This window comes from Manis javanica, chromosome 1 (genome assembly GCF_040802235.1).
Source record: "Manis javanica isolate MJ-LG chromosome 1, MJ_LKY, whole genome shotgun sequence".
NCBI classification, from domain to species: domain Eukaryota; kingdom Metazoa; phylum Chordata; class Mammalia; order Pholidota; family Manidae; genus Manis; species Manis javanica.
The window spans coordinates 174,986,262-175,007,097 of NC_133156.1; the positions used below are offsets into that span (position 1 = coordinate 174,986,262).

At 39.9% G+C, this 20,836-nt stretch overlaps 1 protein-coding gene across 7 annotated transcripts in view; it reads right to left on the bottom strand.

Moving 5' to 3' along the window:
* CTNNA2 (catenin alpha 2) overlaps positions 1 to 20,836 on the bottom strand; it is a 1,115,489-nt gene that overhangs the window by 238,910 nt on the left and 855,743 nt on the right. Inside the window, exon 1 of one of the 7 annotated variants that reach the window (XM_017650022.3) lies at positions 17,709 to 17,741. The exons of the other annotated variants lie outside the window; for them this stretch is intronic. Within the exon in view, the coding sequence (XP_017505511.2) occupies positions 17,709 to 17,726 (18 nt within the window). The 5' untranslated portion in view covers positions 17,727 to 17,741. Of the gene's footprint in view, positions 1 to 17,708; positions 17,742 to 20,836 lie in introns of those variants that run through there. 7 annotated transcript variants of the gene reach the window in all.

Below are 20,836 nucleotides of genomic sequence, written 5' to 3' on the forward strand. Positions count from 1 at the left end.
ACAGAATATGGTATCTAATATATAAAGAATGGAAGAGAAAGAAAAATGAGGAAAAGAAAGAACCTTTAGGTTGTGTTTGTAATAGCATACTAAGTGAGTTAAATTAGACTGTTAGATAGTAAGGGAATTATCCTTGAACCTTCAGTAACCACAAATCTAAAGCCTGCAATGGCAATAAGTGCATACCTATAGATAATCACCCTAAATGTAAATGGTCTGAATGCACCAATCAAAAGACATAGAGTCACTGAATGGAAAAAAGAAAACAAGACCCATCTATATACTGCCTGCAAGAGGATCACTTCAAACCCAAAGACATACACAGACTGAAAGAAAAAGGGGTGGAAAAAGATATTTCTTACAACTAATAGGGAAAAAAAAGCAGGAGTTGCAGTACTTGTATCAGAAAAAATAGACTTCAAAACAAAGAAAGTCACAGGCGACTAAGAATGACATTACATAATGATAAAGGTGTTAGTCCAACAAGAGGATATAACTATTATAAATATCTATGTGCCCAACACAGGAACACCTACACATGTGAAACAAATACTAACAGAATTAAATGGAGAAATAGAATGCCATGCATTCATTTTAGGAGACTTCAACACACCACTCACTCCAAAGGACAGATCAACCAGACAGAAAATAAGTAAGGAGACAGACACACTGAACAACACATTAGAACAGATGGACATAATGGACATCAATAGAAAATTCCATCCAAAAGCAACAGGATACACATTCTTCTCAAATGCATATGGAATATTTTCAAGAATAGATCATAGGCTAGGCCACAAAAAGAGCCTCAGTATATTCAAAAAGATTTAAATTGTACCAACCAGCTTCTCAGACCACAGCTGTATGAAACTGGAAATAAATTACATAAAGAAAATGAAAAACCCACAAACATATGGAGGCTTAATAACATGCTGCTAAATAATCAATGGATCAATGACCAAATTAAAACAGAGATCAAGCAATATATGGAGACAAATAACAACAATAATTCAACACCACAAAATCTGTGGGAGGCAGTGAAAGTTCTGCTAAGAGGGAAGTATATTGCAATACAGGCCTACCTCAGGAAAGAACAATCCCATATGAACATTCAAACTCACAATTAACAAAACTAGAAAAAGAGAAACAAATGAGGCCCAAAGTCAGTAGGAGGAGGAACATAATAAAGATTAGAGCAGAAATAAATAAAATTGAGAAGAATAAAATAATACAAGAATCAATGAAAGCAGGAGCTGTTTCTTCAAGAAAATAAACAAAATAGATGAACCCCTAGCCAGACTTATCAAGAAAAAAAGACAATGTACACACATAAACAGAATCAGAAATGAGAAAAGAAAAATCACTACAGACACCAAAGAAATATAAAGAATTATGAGAGAATACTATGAAAAATTATATCCTAACAAACTGGATAACTTAGAAGAAATGACCACTTTCTAGAAAAATACAACCTTCCAAGGCTGACCCAGGAAGAAACAGAAAATCTGAATAGACCAATTACCAGCAAGGAAATTGAATTGGTAATCAAAAAACTATCTAAGAACAAAACACCTGGACCAGACGGTTTCACTGCTGAATTTTATCAAACAATTAGTGAAGATCTAATACCCATCCTCCTTAAAATTTTCCAACAAGTAGAAGAGGAGGGAATACTTCCAAACTCATTCTATGAGGCTAGCATCACTCTAATACCAAAACCAGGCAAAGATACCACAAAAAAGAAAATTACTGACCAATATCCCTGATGAATATAGATGCAAAAATACTGAACAAAATATGAGCAAACTGAATTCAAAACTACATCAAAAAGATCATCCATCATGCTCAAGTAGGGTTTATACCAGGGATGCAAGGATGGTACAACATTCGAAAATCTATTAACATCATCCACCACATGAACAAAAAGGAGAAACACCACAATGATCATCTCCACAGATGCTGTAAAACCATTCAACAAAATTCAATATCCATTCATGATAAAAAAAACTCTCAACAAAATGGGTATAGAGGGCAAGTACCTCAACACAATAAAGGCCTTATATGACAAATAAACCCACAGCTGACATCATACTTAACAGTGAGAAGTTGAAAACTTCTCCTTTACGATTGGGAACAGGACAAGGATGCCTTGTTATTCAACATAATTCTGGAGGTCCTTGCCATGGCAATCAGACAACACAAGAAATACAAGGAATCCAGATTGGTAGGGAAGAAGTAAAACGTTTCCTGTTTGCAGATGACATGATATTGTACATAAAAAACCCTAAAGATTCCAGTCCAAAACTACTAGATCTAATATCTGAATTCAGCAAACTTACAGAACACAAAATAATACACAGAAATCTGTTGCAGTCCTATACACTAACAATGAACTAGCAGAAAGAGAAATCAGGGAAACAATTTCACTCACAATTGCATCAAAAAGAATAAAATACTTAGGAATAAACATAACCAAGGAAGTGAAAGAACTATACTCTGAAAACTACAAGATACTCATGAAAAAAATTAAAGAAGACACCAATAAATGGAAACATATCCCGTGCTCATGGATAGGAAGAATTAATGTTGTTAAAATGGCCATCCTGCCTAAAGCAATCTACAGATTCAATGCAATCCCTATCAAAATACCAACAGCATTCTTCAACAAACTAGAGCAAATAGTTCTAAAATTCATATGGAATCACAAAAGACCTTGAATAGCCAAAGCAATCCTGAGAAGGAAGAATAAAGCAGGGGGGGTCTTGCTACCCAACTTCAAGTTCTACTACAAAGCCACAGTAATCAAGACAATTTGGTACTGGCACAAGAACAGACACATAGACCAATGGAAAAGACTAAAAAGCCCAGATATAAACACAAGCTTATATGGTCAATTAATATATGATAAAGGAGCCATGTAATACAATGGGGAAATGACAATCTCTTCAACATTTGGTGTTGGCAAAACTGGACAGCTACATGCAAGAGAATGAAACTGGATTATTGTGCAACCCCATACACAAAAGTAAATTCAAAATGGATTCAAGACCTGAATGCAAGTGATGAAACCATAAGACTCTTAGAAGAAACCACAGGAAAAAATCTCTTGAATATAAACATGAGCAACTTTTTCCTGAACGCATCTCCTCATGCAAGGGAAACAAAATGAAAAATGAACACCTGGGACTACATCAAACTAAAAAGTTCTGTATAGCAAAGGACACCTTTAGCAGAACAAAAAGGCATTCTACAGTATGGGAGAATATATTTATAAATGACATATCTAACAAGGGGTTAATATCCAAAATATATAAAGAACTCACACACTTCAACACCCAAAAAGCATATAACCCTATTAAAAAATGGACAGAGGAAATGAACAGACACTTCCAAAGAAGAAATTCAGATGGCCAATAGGCACATGAAAAGATGCTCCACATTGCTAATTATCAAAGAAATGCAAATTAAAACCACAATGAGATATCACCTCACACCACTTAGGATGGCCAACATAGAAAAAACTAGGAACAACAAATGCTGGTGAGGATGTTGAGAAAGGAAAATCCTCCTACATTGCTGTTGGGAATGTAAACTAGTTCAACCATTGTGGAAAGCAATATGGAAGTTCCTCAAAACACTGAAAATAGAAATACCATTTGACCTGGGAATTCCACTTTTAGGAATTTACCCAAAGAAAACAACTTCTCAGATTCAAAAAGACATAAGCATCCCTATGTTTATCGCAGCACTATTTACAATAGCCAAGATATGGGAGCAGCCTAAGTATCTATCAGTAGATTAATGGGTAAAGAAATGGTACATATACACAATGGAATGCTATTGAGCCATAAGAAAGAAACAAATCTACCATTTGCAACAACATGGAAGGAGCTAGAGGGAATTATGCTCAGTGACTTAAGTCAGGCAGAGAAAGACAAATTCTAAATGATTTCTCTCATTTGTGGAGTATAACAATGAATCAAAACTGAAGGAACAAAATAGCAGCAGACTCACAGACTCCAAGAACTGGCTAGTGGTTACCAAGGGGAGGGGTGGGGGAGGATGGGTGGGGAGGAAGGGAGAAGGGGATTGTGGGGTATCATGATTGGTGCACATGGTGTGTGTGGGGTCACGGGGAAGACAGTGTAGCTCAGAGAAGACAAATAGGGACTCTGTGGCATCTTACTACACTGATGGGTAGTGACTTCAATGGGGTATGGGGGGGGACTCGATAATAAGGGTGAATGTAATAACTACATGTTTTTCTTGTGAAACCTTCATAAGAGTGTATTTCAATGATACCTTATTAAAAAATAAATATAAATAAAAATAAAAATAAAACCACAAAAATAAAGCCAGTGTGGACACATGAAATAGTTACTAAGTAATTACTAAGTGTCAGACACCCGGCTCATGTCACCCTGCCAGTGACATGTCACCACTGCCATTTTACAAATGAGAAGATGAAGAGCAGAGCAGGCCCTGGACAAGGGTGAGGAAGTGAGGCACTTGCCTGAGCTATAAAACATAAGAGGAACACCATATAATTCAGTGTTGAACAAATATCGACATTTTAAATAAAGACAGGCTCCAACAGGGCTGGAATTAGGGGGAGAGAAATGAGCTAAATTATATAAACACAGATCAGATATTTTATTACTTTAAATTTTTAAAAATTTAGGGGATGTATTTACACTAAAGAAGAATAAACCATTGTTTATCTAAAATTCAAAGGCAATTGAGTGTCCTGTATTTTACTGTGCTAACCCAGGCCACGCCACCCTCCCCTATGGGTAACGGCAGTGCTCAAAATTGTAAGGGGGTTATTCCAGGCACATGCGGGAAGGCTCTGTTGCCTGTCCTGTGATGAGAAGGGCACCTAGGGATTCTGTATCCCACTTGGCATGAATAACCTGCAACTGTAATGCGTATGTCCCTTAGATGTGAGGCATCGTGCTGGTCACCGCAGCGGACACCCAAAACTGAGAGCCATGATCCTCATGCTCAAGGAGCTCTTAATCCAGGGGAGCAAACCAGAAGGTGAGTTACAACACTAATAACTATGCCGAGACTAACACTCAAAGGCCAAAATGAATTGCTCAGAAGAGGGAGATGTTGCACTTGGGAAGTCAAGCCATCTCATAGAGGGGTCAGGGCATGTAGCTAGACCTTAAATCCTGAGTAAAATTTGAATAGGAAAGAGGGAGGTACTTTAAAGCAGGGCAGAATGGCGAAAAGAAAGACATCAAGGCGAGAAACAAGGCCGGCTCTAGAAGGACAATGAGAGGAACGGGCCAGCCTTCCCTCCATGAGGCAAAGGGATTCTCCTCTCCTAGCTGTAGAAACAAGTTACTTTTGTAAGAGTTTTTTTATAGCATGATTACTGCTAACTATATTTTGATGTGCAAACTCAGAGGATCTCTGGTGAACTGAGCATCCCACGTCACTGTGCTGTCAGGACTCTGCTTGCGCAATATTTGCAGTCATGGGTTTCTTCGGTTTCCAAGTTTGGGGTTGAAGGCAATTAAAAAAAACACAGATGGCTTTGGTGCCATATTTGTTCTCCCTGTTTAGAGAGGCTGGGGAATGGTAATGCTATAACTTAGGGAATTTGGGCCACCTGCTGAAACCATCCATTCACGCCTTTGTCAACTCTAATTTCTTTACGTAAGGTATGTGTGCAGGGATAATGGGAAAGCATATGCACAGATGTACACAGCAAATGGGGCCTAGCAAGCCATCACTCCAAACCTGCATGTGCTCTGTTGTATCTACATGTGGAAATACCTTAATATAATCAGCTTAAAATATACAGGAAGCCAGTCACAGAGAGCGACCAAAAACCAACCAAACAAACATACAAAAAACCTTGCCTCCTAGTGTCGGCCCTTCATTATTAGGCTCTGTGATCTATGATCTTGGACTAAAGAATTTGCCAATTTTTTTATGTCTGCATTTTCTCATAAGCACAATGGATAGCATACTATATGTTCTGTCTTCAGATAATCAATCATAATGTCAGTGAGCTGGAAACAATAAAAGGCATTCACAGTATTCAGGGTAATTAGGAAAGTATTTCTGCTGTAGAAAAAAAAAATTGATTTGGGAACAACATAAAAACTATTTTTGGATAACCTGAACTTCTGCTTTCTCCACTCAGGCAAATAATGTATGAAAATCTTTCTCAAAACTAGAATTCCTAAAGGAAAAGTTATTTCTCTTTAAGGAAGGAATATTTGTGATTATTCATTTGAAACAGACAAACTACTCTGAGAAATTTTTAAGGGGAGAAATAAGGGGCAGAAATGCAAGGTGAATGTCTTTTCTGTGATAGGTTCTTGCATATGTTTGTTACATATCTAAGGATTTAGTCATCTTGAGACAATTCTAGTTACCAGGGAATCAAAGGGAAACCTCGCCCACTTTCTTCCCTGAATTTCTCAACTAAAATCAGCTGAACAAATTGAAATGAAAAGAGACATTAGCACCTAATAATAAAATTAAAGCATGTGGTTTTAAGCACTTGTCCACTTACTACCTTTGCTCAACAGAAGGAAACAAAAAAATCAGATGTGACCACTCTCTGACCTAAGTAATCTGGCAACTTCTATAGAACCCAGACTTATCCTGTGTTGAATGGAGGGTCCAGAGATGAGTTACAGAATCAGGAAATGTGGGAGCCCCAAAAGCCATCAAGAATACATAACCACATTGCTTTGTAGGGAAGCTTCCATGGCATTGCAGAAAGGGCTGGACTTGGCAGTCAGTCAGGGTTTCTCAACTCTGAAATGTGGATAAATGCTTGCTTGGTGGGATCAGAGTGAGCATGAGGAGAAACAGGATCTATAACATTATCACAGTACCTATCCCAGCAGCCCTCACCTGATCCATGTTAGCTTCCTCTCCTTCCGCAGCTGTTCATGCCCATCAAAGATGAGAGCTACGGCCAGAGAGATGGACTCACTGACTCTGATCAGCTAGCTGAGTAATGCTCTGACCAGGATCTCCCGACTCCCATCCAGGCTTTCTCCCTTTCATGTTTATACCATTCCCCATCTCTAAAATTTTAGGATTCTATGATTTTATAGAGTGTCATGTGTCTCCTTTCAAAGGATATAAAAAAAAAATCTCCATTTGAAGTGTATTTCCTTTGTCACATGTTGTCCCCAGACCTTTCCAGGACCTGCTCCCCACTTGCCTTAATCTTTACCTGCAGAGAATGAGTCTGCAATAGAGATAGCCACTTAATAAATACCGTTATTAAAAAGAAAAGGACACAGAGGGGAGCACTCACTCACATTGCCGCAGGCAGCTTTCCTACTTGCCATCTGCTGTGCTAGGGAGGTGCGTGTTTATTAAACTTTGTTTTAGTCTTTGGACTCTATTTTACAAAAACACATTTGAGCAGATCCATGATTTGAATTGATGAGAGGGAAGGAACTGAATTTCCTGATTTGGGTTTTTATACGGGATCCTTTATTCTCCCATCCTCTGGCTCTGAATGCAAGTCCAGTTTGCCAAAGCATCAGATGCTGTCAAGGAGACTTTCATATTTTTGGTTTAATCCTACACACAAGGATTGAGAGCATGAATTCAAATTTTGATTTTGACAATCAGTCTTCAGGAGAAACTGATTTCAGCTCAACAATTTTTTATAATACAATTCTTTGCTACTTTGGCAAATTAAAACCCCTCTATTGTGGATGAGGATATTCCTTTCTCTTTTTTACTATATGAATATCCATCACCACTTATGAAATACTGAAGATGTGTAAAATATATTTATATTATATGTTGAATATTATACAACTCATACCAACTCCCTGATTTATAAAATAAAAAAGTAAGGAATGTTAATTTTTAAATTTAAGAAATTGACTTTCTTTTAAGAATGTTCACCATCACAGTTGCTTATCTTACCCTAAACATATAATTCTCACATGGGAAATAAGTGTGAGAGGTCAAATGTCTATCATTCTTTTCCTTTCCCTCAAAGGTACCTGCAAACTTGATTGAATGTACAAGAAATCTTCAAAATAGTGTATAGCTGTGACTCTAATATACTGAATGTGTGGGGAGCTAATCAAATGCCCAGGCTTCAAACTGCTGTCATTTGAAAGAAGTGGAAGTCAAAATCAACAGAATGGCAGAAAGCAATAATATGCCATGCACTCTATCTCCAACACATTTTCCTGTCATTTAAACCTATGATTTAGACAACAGGAGGGAGAAGAAAAAAATTATCTATTGATCCAGCAGTCATCCTATCATATTTGGAGGGTTGCCCATCTACTCTCAAATCCTACATACAGAAACCATATTCTTATTACAAATAGCAACCATTATTTATAGAACCTTGAACATTTCATAACACCTTTATATTATATGTGAATCATAGTGTGAGAATGTGGACCTTTCTAAATAGTTCCTTTTCACAAGCTAAGGATGTTTTTATTGGAAAATAAATGGGCAATAACTCCTCAGAATTAATTAAAGTTCAGCAGTGGCCAAAATCAGACCCAGGATAAGAATATTTTGACCACATCACCAACCTGCTTTTCTAGACCTTTGGATAAGGGGTTGGGGATATAAAGGTAGAAAGGGAAAAAAATGATGACAAAGTAGCAGGACAAAAATGTATCTGACACTTCTCTGCCAGACCTTGTCATCACACGAGCCAGAATCATCAGTACACGAGGGAAGAATATCAGGATGGCATTCTGGGCAAGAGCCCCAGGCCCCACCTATCAGCCCAGCACCATCAGCACGTTCACTGGCTAATGGACAAGGAAGACCAGGGGGTATCACTGTTTTCATCCTCTCAGTGACTATCCATGCTCTTTTGGTAAATTCTTTAATTTTTTCCTTCTGACTCTCAACGAAGGAATTCTGGGCAAAGGACAAACTCACAATAACATCCTAACCAGTGAGAAACCTATTATAGGGCTGTAGGCAGAATTATTAGAAAGGAAACATATTTTTTTCCCAGTGGGATTGATGAACTGGTAGCAGGTAAATTTTGAGCTACTTAATGAGCAACATTGATGCTACAACAAGAAAATCATAGCTTGGGGGAGGGAGAGAGGGAAAAGGATTGGGGGAGTTTAATTTGGGGCAGGGAAGGGATTAGGAGTTAGGGACAGGGAACAGAAGGAAAAGAGAAGGAAGGAAGAGAAGGACAAGGGAAGTCACCTTCCAGAGTCAAAGCAAATTGGTTCATATTTTCCATTATATATGAACTTATAAAATAAAGGCTCCATGGGGGTATGGTCTTTGTTTTGCTTATCATTATATCCTTCAAGCATGGAGCTGTGCCTGACATATAACTGTCATTCAGTAAATTTTACTAAATAAATTAATGAAACACATGGGCTCCTGAATCCATTTGAATCTAAAGCCATAAATATCGGTGGATTTCCAGGTGTCATGATTTCATAGAGTCCCCCATGTTTGTTAATGTTGGATTTCTGTCATTTTCAACCAAAATATGAGACCTTAAAATACCAGACCAAAATAATATGAAGTCAGGGTGGTAGAGAGGCAGATTTCAGCAAGGTTCCCCATGGGCTGTCTCTAGGGCACTCTTTGGGATCTCAGGAGTTTGTTTCACCCACAAAGTTTTCCCCAACACTAATCTCTGCCCACTGCTATATCCTGAAATATTTCTCCTCTAAAGTCAGTTAGTCACTAGTCTTGAGAATTTTTCCATCAAGAAGTTTCTAGGATTCCTGCTGTTCCACAAATCTGTTTGCCCATGACACCCACCCACCCCACTGGAGATACCCCAAACCACATGATCCTTTGCTGATTTCTTGCCCCCATAATCCTCAGAATGCCCTATTTAAATCAAGCTTTCACTTCCTTGGCATAACTCATCAGTTCCTGTTTGGTTCTTACAGGATCCCTACTTTCTTTTTTTTTGAAAGGGCATCTCTCATATTTATTGATCAAATGGTTGTTAACAACAATAAAATTCTGTATAGGGGAGTCAATGCACAATAATTAATCCACCCCAAGTCTCATTCTCATCAGTCTCTGATCTTCTGAAGCATAATGAACAAGTTCTTACATGGTGAACAAATTCTTACATAGTGAATAAGTTCTTACATGGTGAACAGTGCAAGGGCAGTCATCACAGAAACTTTCGGTTTTGATCACGCATTATGAACTACAAACAATCAGGTCAAATATGAATATTCGTTTGATTTTTATACTTGATTTATATGTGAATCCCACATTTCTCCCTTATTATTATTATTATTATTTTTAATAAAATGCTGAAGTGGTAGGTAGATGCAAGATAAAGGTAGAAAACATAGTTTAGTGCTGTAAGAAAGCAAATGTAGATGATCAGGTGTGTGCCTATAGACTAAGTATTAATCCGAGCTAGACAAGGGCAACAAAACAACAGGATCCCTACTTTCTACTAAACTCTTGGGCCTATATTTGAAGTCTTCATAACAGGATCTCCTTCTTAGAATCCCCCACCTCTCTATCAATTTGTTTCTGCCTTATGGTGGTACCTTCAACCATTTGCCTAACTTGTCTGTACCCTTCTTACAAGGAAGAGCTCAAAATCATTCTCCTTCTCATGTTTCCAGACTGATTAACCCTGGAAGGTCTTCCTCTCCTCTGACCATATCCTTGAATTAGGCATTGTACCAAATAACGCAGATGTAAGCAACATCCCACCTGCATTATGTGGCTGCAGAGCAGAACTCATGTTTTTCTGTGGGCCGTGAATGCCTTGATATTTTTCCTAGAGGACTCAGTATGAGATTCCTGAGAGGTCCTCTGTAAATACTTGTTTGTGGACAGAGGATGGATGGTCTAAGTAAGCACCTGAGACGGGAAGTGGGGATGAAAGGGATCAATGACTTGGAACACATGGGGTCCTAAAAATAAATTTCACCCACTTCACAATTTGCTGATCCAAGCTGTAGGAAGTATTTGGCACCTGTGTAACGTTACAATTCTTGCTCCTTGATTTATTTTATCAACACAGGTGTAGACCTCAGTGATTATCTGTCAGGCAACCCTCCATAGAAGGGATTTTTCATCAAAGCACCACTCCCCCAGCTCCCAACCTTGGGTGATTGCTGAAAGCCAGGGTTAATTAATCACACACTCCTCGGAAACCTGGGAGAGATCACGGATGGAGCAAACTACTAAAAGAATGACATTTTATCTTTACAGTTGAGATGAAAGTAGCCAAGGCAAAGTGCAAATTTCCACCGATTAATACACACATACATGAGCACATATTTACCCACACTGAATACATTATTTAAATTTCAATGGGATTTAAATTTCCACTTCATTTTTAGGTGCATATTCCCCAAACCACCCGATTACAGCTAAAACTATCGACACCTAAAAGATGCCTGGAGTCTGGCATTTTTCACCATCTCAAAGAAGTCATAACAGAAATCACTCAGGCAGGGGAATGCCTTAATTCATGGGAAGTCTGGGTGGGAAGCCCATGTGTTGGCCTCCCTGTGGCTCATCTACTGACATATCAGGGGCCAGTTTGTATTGTAAAACCTTTATTATAGCTTCTTGCCCTCCTAGGTTACAGGGTCTTCTCTGCGTACCTACAGCCATCTGTATTTATTTATTTGGTGTTTTATGAACAATTCCCACTAAGACAACAATGAAATATTATGCAAATCTCTTGCATTGTTAATTGAATTTCAGATGTTACACTCTAAAGGTACAATACAAACACATATGATGCATCATTATGATCCTGTATTGTTCAGAATCTTGTCATGTGTATATGTCCCTTCTTCTTAGGGAAAAGGAGCTTATGGATAGAGTAGAGCTGCTTTAACAAAAACCACAGACTGGCTGGCTTCATTAACAGAAATTTATTTTCTCACAGTTTTAGAAGATGGAAAGTCCAAGACCAAGGTTCAACAGATTTGATTTCTGGTGAGAGATCTTCCTGGTTCAGACAGACCTGCCTTCTCACTGTGGCCTCACATGGTAGAAAGAGACAAGAAGCACATTCTCTGGTATCTCTTCTTCTAAGGGCACTGGTCCTTTCGTGAAGACCCCACTCTCATTCCTCATCTAAACCCAACTACCTCGCAGAGGCCCCATCTCCAAATACCACCATGCTGGCGGTTAGGTATTCACCATATGAATTTTGGAGAGAGACACACCAGTCCATAGCAGAGAGGAAGTTGCCAGCTGCTTCTATTTCCTTGAAACTCTTAAGTTTCTTGCATGGTGACTTACACAGAACAGGCACTAAGCAAATTAATATATGTACAGTTATATACATAAAAATATGTACTGAATACGAATGACTAGTGTCATTTGTATTCCAGCTGATCACAATGACTACATGATAGGGATCTTTGGAGACAGGGCCGCTTTTGGTGGAGTTGAAGAACAGTTCTGTCTTCTCTAATACTGTTGCCTACTCTCTTTCTACACTCATTCTTTTCCTTCTCTGTTTAAAATATCACCTAAGTAGAAGGAAAATGAAAATCAGTCATCAATTACATGTAAAAGATTAAGATATGTACACATCTGGGAGAAGAAACATACAAATAGTAAATGGCTTTTATCAAGTCCTCTCGAAATAGCAGGGGGCAAGAGTGGATTAGCTTGAAGATACTAGATACCAAAAGGGAATGAGTTTGGTGAAATGGCGCTTCTAACACTGATGGGCAGAACCTGGAGCAAAGAAGCAGGCTGCACTAGAGAACACGAGGGGCCCTTCTGTTTGCCAATCCTACACGAAAGAAAAAGGAAGAACTTTCCCAGGAGGTGACACTGGGAAGAGGAAATACACGGTTTGGCAATGCCAAGTTTGAACAGGGCCGCCTCTTCCTGTTCTCTCCGGCATCACCACCACCCACCCTCGGCACTTCCACCTTCCTCTCACACACTGTTTGGAAAGCAACCCTATGGGTCCTGGTTACTTTAAATCCCATCACTAGAGGGATCTAAGAGAAAACAATATTTTATTTTTAATTACAGGACAGTCAAAATAATAAAGAAATATTTTAGCTATTTATACACTAGCAAGCCCCAATCCTGAGCTGCTAACTTAGCTGTTTAGCCCTTTGGCATTGTCTTATATTTTTCTAGGAGCAGAGGTTATCAAGCCTTGGGCCCTTGCTGAACTTCTGAAACCCACACCAAAGCCAGAAGGAAAGCCCAGGCTGCTCCCCCACCTCCAGCACCAACGCCTGGCAGGCCCTGCCATGTGACCAGGGGCGAGCTCGGAGCACTCCCCAGGCTTAGAGGAGTCAGAGGCCTCTCTGAGGCCCTTCCCACTGAGAATGCTTGGAATCTGCCCCATAGTAGAACCATCTCTTGGGGCACTTGCTCTCATGGATGAAAACTTCATGAGGCAAATAGCATTTTTGCAGCATGACAGTTAAAACCTAAACTAAGTAGAAAGCAGGCCGAAATCCTGGAACACATGTCTCACAACGTCCTGAATATTTCTCACTATATGGCTCCCATAAACACCATCTGTTGTGCTAATTTGTAAAGAATTACAAGGTTCTTAAAATTACACTTTGCTCTCTGTAGCGTACACTGTGTCTATTAAGGGGGAGAGTTGAGAATGCACATCACATCCAGTCAGACACTGAGATCTTTTTCCTCCCTATGCTGGGATCTCACCGAAAGTTTGCTACGTCTGTGTGGAATTTTAAGAAGTGCATTTCATTCTCTTCAGACCAGCTGTAGGAAAAATACAGAAAATAAAATACATACAACACCTTTGCTTAGATCATAATCCTAGCATCTTATACGCTTTCGAGTTGAGTACACATCTGCTTTACTGGACCCTCATTGACAATGCAAAGTCCCTAGCTGTAAGTCAGAGAGAGTGAAGAGACAAAATAGAACATCGTAGGTGAGATGTAACTCTCCCTTGCTGACTCCCGGCCTCTAGGGCCTTCTGAAAGCCCTTGAGTGTTGCATGAGAGTATTCCCCGATTGCTCATCCCTGTCCACTCACAAAGCCAAAAAAGTGACAGCTTTTCCCAAACACACATGTCCACAATCAGGGCCATAATGACAGGCTGCTAATATTAAGTCAATATAATTCACCTTAATATCAATTTAAGGTGAATTAAGTCCCTAAGGGTTTGCTGGTTAAATGGTGGTAAATGGTGGCTAGAAATGAAGCAAATAGGAGAGTCCTAGTTGGGCTTGATGATCCTTTGCCTAGGAGCTGTCAATACAAGATGATTGTTAAAATGAAGATGCCTGGGTCTCCACCAAGAGATTTCATTCAATAGCTCTGGAGTAGGCTGGATGTTTTCATTTTTTATGAAGCATTTTAAAAATTTCAGACAAGTTCTGGAAATACAGGGGTGGAGCAATTGCTTTCCACCCAACTAATCACTTGATTAAGATCTTTCTGATTTTGGCCCTGTAATCTGCATTTTCAGTTTTCCATGAAATTCTGTTAATCAGCCTAATTTGGAAATTATTGAGTTTTGCAACAATTTGCTGGTATTAAGCCTGAAACAGGACCAAAGATCCACAGTTAAGGCAATTCTGCTTAATTTTTGATGAATTTATCAGTTTCAAAAATATAAGTTTCTAAATAAAACCAGTTAATTAGAAAAGAAAAGCTATACTGCCTGAGAAACCAAAACAACAGAGAGTAGATACAGCCTGCCACAGGATTTCATAAAAACTGCTTGCACTAAGAAAAAAAAAGTTAAACCAGCTTCCCCAAATTCCTGGTCTGGTGTTATCACAGTCACGTGTGGACGTCCAAATAAGGCCAGCTAGATGCATGGACAAAGTTAAAAAGGAGACTACTAATCTCGTTAAAGCACAGAGAGCTTAAGAAAATTTTGCAAGTGTGTGTGCACATATGTGCACGCACACATACACACACATACACATAACACATCCCAGGGTCTTCATTCAGACAGTATTTTAGACCTTCTTCTGAGAAAAAAAAATATTGAAACAGGTTGACAGTAACCCCTAAATTGTTTGGTGTTACATTTGCTAATTGTGTGTATAATACCGTAAGTAAAATTAAAATTCTGTAATCATGTTTGCATTGAGTGTGTGTGTATATGAACATGCATATTTGTGTGTGTGTGTTGAAAGTTCATCAGCCATTATCTCTTAACCATATGGGCACTCTCTCCACTAGCAGTGTGTGAATTCTATGAGAGGAAGACCACATCTTCCTGTATCAGGGCAATGTCCCCAAAAAGAATTTCCTTTGTATTCAAGAAAGCCATGTAGTTAGTGGCAGGATGACGGTACTTCCGTTGGATAGTGGCACTCAAAGAATGTTATTGCCAAGCTTCCCTGGCTGAGTGGACCATAGGTCACTGGGGAAGGTAAATCCCAAAATCTTAATCCCTCCAGAATCTAACACTGACCTGTTTATTTTAACCCAGAACTATCTATTTTGGCATGGGCAGCCATGGAAATCCACAGAAACAGCTCCAAGGGGCATCTTAGCCTCCTTGGGCTTATGACACTAAGAACTGTGAGTGAGGAGAGATGGATTCTTTCATAAAGCAATCAGTGTTATCTTATTCTTACATAAAATTAAATTGCAAATGTAATTCACAGTCCATACCCACCACCAGCCCTTCCTGTGCTTGCCTTCTCCCATGCTTTCCTTTTCTTCAAAGAATTTAAGAAGTAGACACAAAGAGTATTAGATATTAGATTATATCCTGGCTCTGATACCTACTTGCTGTACAGCCCTTGGCAATTCATCTAAACTCACTAACTCTTAGTCCTCATCTATGGAATATTAAAAATAATGTCTCACTCAATATGGTGATGAGATAGTGCATGCATATGTCTATGTCTGAGTCTAGCATGAAAATAGTATCCAATCAAGAGATTGCTTACCCTGATGTTTTTTCTCTTTTGAAAGTCCACTTCTTATGGAAAGGTTCAGCATCTGAACCATGAGTTGATGCAAGATGGATGCATTGAATGTTTAGGGACAGTGTTTTACAGGCTGATCTGAGTTTACCAAGACTTGTCATTTGAAAATCTTTTAACATCTGAGTGGTATTTAACACTCATAAACTGTTCAGTATCTTAAAGTCCATTATGATACAATTCAAATGTAAAAGGAGAACCAAACACAGACCCTGAAATTTCACTAGTAATTCTTGGTAAAGAATTCAAACTCCACCAACTGTAGTTTCTTATGTTCCTGAGAGATGGGGAGCAAATCCTGGGACTGATTCCTCTTTTTCAGGCCCATGCATGGATAATGAAATTGTTATACCACACTTCACAGATGATTCAAATCAAACTGTGCATCTAAACCTAACTGCCAGGCAGAGGGAGATCCTCCAAGCAGCACCAGGGGACTCTATTTCAGTTACCCTCTTTGGTATGCCAAAGAAGGGATGGCCTTGCTGAAATGAGGAAGCCAAATTCAGGCCTGCCATGTCTGTTGCACACCGACAGATAGCCTGTGAGGGGGGACTGGAGATTACATACACATGCTCAGTAAGTAGGGGTGTTAGGCAGGAAGACAGATACGAGCAGGATGAAAAGACGGTAGGGACCACCAAGAACTCAGGGAGTTAATCAGATAAGCCAGAGAGCCAGAGATAACTCAGAGGATTAATTAAATGAGACCACAGGGACCGGGAGTGACTTGAAGGGCACAGACACGTCCCAGATAAGAACTCTCCAGATGACAAAAATCCCCCAATGAAAAACGTCATAGCACAGCCCATGTCTTCAATCCTCAAATCGGATCAAGCCCCCAAGGCCAAAGAATGTCAATCAGGGACTTCTCTGTCCTGCCAAAAACCCCATACAAGCAGCCTCACAGCAAGCAGCCTGCTTTTGTCTACCTTGACTCTGGCCCGCTCCTCCCTTGGAGTGCATTCAGATAAAACTTTCATTCTGCTTCGCTACTGTGTTTCTGCCTTTCAATTCTTGATTGCAGCAGAGACAAGAACCGAGCAGAATAAACTCAACCCATAACATATCCACTGGAATGCAAAGCCTAGAGATCGTTAGAAAATTATTTTAATTCATTTATGACAACTCTCAAAGTTCCTGCTAAACTGCCAATAAAATTGAGAAAGACCCTGAGAAGATTATTTGCTTACTGGTTTTACATCTGTTTCTCCCATTAGAATGTAAACCATGGGATTAGAACGTCATCTGTCTAGCTTACCTGTGTACGTTTCACTAAGTCCAGTGCCCAGTGCATAGATTCTTCGGGAGGCAGTGACATAAGATGGTTGTCATTATGGAAAACATAAGAAAATTTATCTCTGAACAGGACAGAAAGGTAGGGCAGAAACTTCTGTGTGGCGGTTGAGTGAAGGAAGCCGGAAGAGTTAAAAACAAATTCTGGTCCTGTGGGAAATCCATTTATCAGGGGAAATAGGATTTAGAAACAAGACATATTTACAACACAAAATAAAAAAAACTGAGAGGGAAAAATCAAATAATCATAGGGATATCAGGAAGGCCAAAAATGAAGAAAAACAAGATAGTCACATAGCTGAAGGCAAAGGGTAGCTTTACCCAGGGGCCTGAGGACTCCTGTGTTGGGGTGGGTCCAAAGTAGGAGCTGCCACCAGGACAGAATAGCAGGCCAGGGATCCAGTTGCTATTCCTGAGGCAAAGGGACTAATAGGTGGCCAAAGAGAAGTCAGAAACAAGGCACCAGAAGGGAGGTTCAAGTCTGGAGTAAAATCAGCAGTAAGTCTGACCTGAGGACGGATCATCATGTTAGGGATCGTCCAGGCTGTTCATTCCCTGTGCAGAAGCCAGACTGGCTCTGAGCTCAGCGCTGCCCGGGAAATCTGCCCGTCTGCCCCAGCCGCGTGTGAACTGGCCCAAGGCCAGGCTTACCACCCCCAGCTTTGCACCTCCTTCCCTTCTCTTCCTCCCTATCCAGAGAGCTCCACAGGAACCCTCACCCGCTGGAGAGCCCCCCACTCCACACCGATGCCCCTTCTCCAGGGCTACCCCAGCCCTCTCACTGCCTTCTTTCCCTTGTGATTAATCAAGGCCTGCTAAGTGGACACAAAGAAAAAACAAAAACCACACACACACACACACAGACAAAAGAAAGAGAAGAACTACTAAACTGATCTACACTAAGTATAGTCTCAGTAGTCCAACTTTAGGTTCTTAAAATTAGTGACTCCAGGGGCAAGACCATCAAGCACTGGAGCAGGCTTCCATGCCCAGTGGCCTGGGTCAGGGTACCATTTGTACACTGCCGATCACCCCAGCCAGACTGACCTTTGTCTCCAGACACCCTTGGGTCAGCCACTACAGTCCTTTTCAGACAATAGATCACTCTGGCAAATAACAAGTATTTATGGAGCATCTACTTGATGCTGAGCCCTGAAAAGGGGTGATATGAATTGAACTGTGTCCCCCACAAATTGATATGTTGAGATCCTCCCCCAAGATGTAATATCTAACTAAGAATGTTACTGTATTTAGGGATCGGCTCTTTAGAGAGATAATTAAGGTGAAATGAGGCCATCAGGGTGGGCCCTAATCCAATATGACTGGTGTCCTTTAGGAAAAGTCAATTAGTCAGAAAAAACACAGGAAAAAAAAACGTGAGAGAGATCATGGCCATTTACAAACCAAGGAGAAAGGCCACAGATCAAACCCACCCTGAGGACACCTTGATCTTAGATTTTTAGTCTCCAGAACTACAAGAAACTAAATTGCCATTGTTAAAAACTCCAGTCTGTGGTACTTCGCTTATGGCAGCCCTACCACATTCACGCAAGGTCCAACAGGAAACACCAGTATAATGATGTTGAGGCTTTGACTTCCTATTAAAATACATGCCTGATTCAGGCTGACAAGAAGTCCAAGCGAGCTGAGGTGAGGGCAGGAGGCAAGATGTGACTGTCTTCAGAAATCCTAATTGGTTTCTCAGACAGCTGTTCAGTTTTTCACAGCACAAGGCCTCTATCAGTCAGTTCCTCTGATTAAGGAAAGGGCCCCCCCATCTCTTCCAACAACGGGAAAATAGGTTTCCCAAGTTTCAGAGCAGATTTCTTGCTCTGGTTTCCTTGGTCTTTCTCAAGCTCTTCAAAGAGTCCTGCAGCTCTTACTGAAAACTGACCATTATCAGATGCACGGTAGATAAAACTGGCAGCTATAAGATGCTAGACAGATAGACAGCCATTTAAAGCAATCTTCCTAATAGGCTCTTGCACATTTCTCTTCACAAAACAGCCAAAGACAATTTAATCTCATGTTTCCTCACACTTTAATTTAGATACAAATGTGATTTCTGTTCTCTATGCGAAAGCTTGCAGGTGCTTTTAAGAAGCCTAAATAAGATATTTAAGTCGTCATATGTTGCCTGTTTTCTTACTGGTAACTTTTATTTTCCCCGGTGTCCTCTCAGAGTTCCCCTTTGCCATACCTGGTAATTCAAGCATGCAGCTGATACCTGTGTACTTAAGACACTACGGCAACAGTTCACATGTTGACTAATGGGTGGAACAAAATCCATTTGAGGCTGGATTGTGGCTGAACTTTCGGACCTGATTCATTTCACTCCACTGACTAGCATAGAGAATCGTCACGGTGCTAGCAGTGAGGACACTGCAAGACACTTGTGGTCTTCCTGCATGGAGTTACAGTCTAGAGCATGGTTTTGTGCCCTCCACACTATTGATATTTTGGGCCAGATAATTCGTTGTTGTGAAGGCTGTCCTCTCATTGTAACAGAGCCGCATCCCTGGCCTCTACCAGCAAGATGCCAACAGCACCCCTCCCCTCAATTATGACATCCGAAAACATCCCTAGACATTGCTAAATTTACCCTGGGGAAGGGAACAAATTGCCTACACTTGATAACCGTTATCCTAATGAGAATGATAATTTAAAAAGCTATTATAATTCATTGTGTTAAGTGCTGATACCTGTAACTTTTTGAGTATTTACAATATCTTTCTGCAGATGCTATAAGTCCCAAAGGGTAAAGATCATGCAGACATCAGGACTGAAATGTAAATATATTCCAACACAGCCCTTGACACTGATATGGTCTCTGAGGTTCAATCAAATTCTAACCTGATACTGTGTGATATCTTCCCAAGGTGTATGGCTTTCTATGAATGTGTCAAGTCTTTAGAAGTCACTGTTGTATGCATTTACATTTGCTAACATGGATTTCCAAGTTACGATGAACAGTCTGAGCAAACTGATAAATATCTTGGAAGGGAACCAAATAAATTGTGGTTGTGTAGTGTTAGTAAAAAAAAGAAAAAAAGCTGCTTCCCCAATGAAGAAATATAAAATAAAGACACACAATAGCTACTTCCTGAGTATTTAGTATGTGTTAAGCACTAGACTTTGATTTCTCAATTTGTTCTTAAAAAAATGCTCCAATGTTAACCATGTGACAGGTGTGATCAAAGACAGAAATGAGCCTGTTTAACACCCAAAGAGTAAGGGATGGACCAAGGATCTAACCTGGGTTCTAATCTCAAGTCTGGCTAACTCTTCAGGAATGGAGAAATTTTAAGAAAAATAAAACTTGCTACATGACAGCTAAGGTAGCCCACAGACTTAAAACAGAACAAAACACTGCTCTAAATGTTAAGCTTGCACAGGAGTTTGAGACACTAGGTAAATGTATTGTTGAAAGAATTTAAATTGGAAATTGGTTTAAAGCAGTAAGTAGAGGTTCTATGGGAGAAGCTCTGGGCTTCTACAGCATCTGTCCTGTATTGTGAGAGTTCACAGATTCGCCTTGGTCTTCAGGAGTCTCTAGACACCCACCTGCCAACTAATTACCATCCACAGAGCCAATCATCTTATATCTGTACAAATTCTCTTCACAGATAGGGTAACA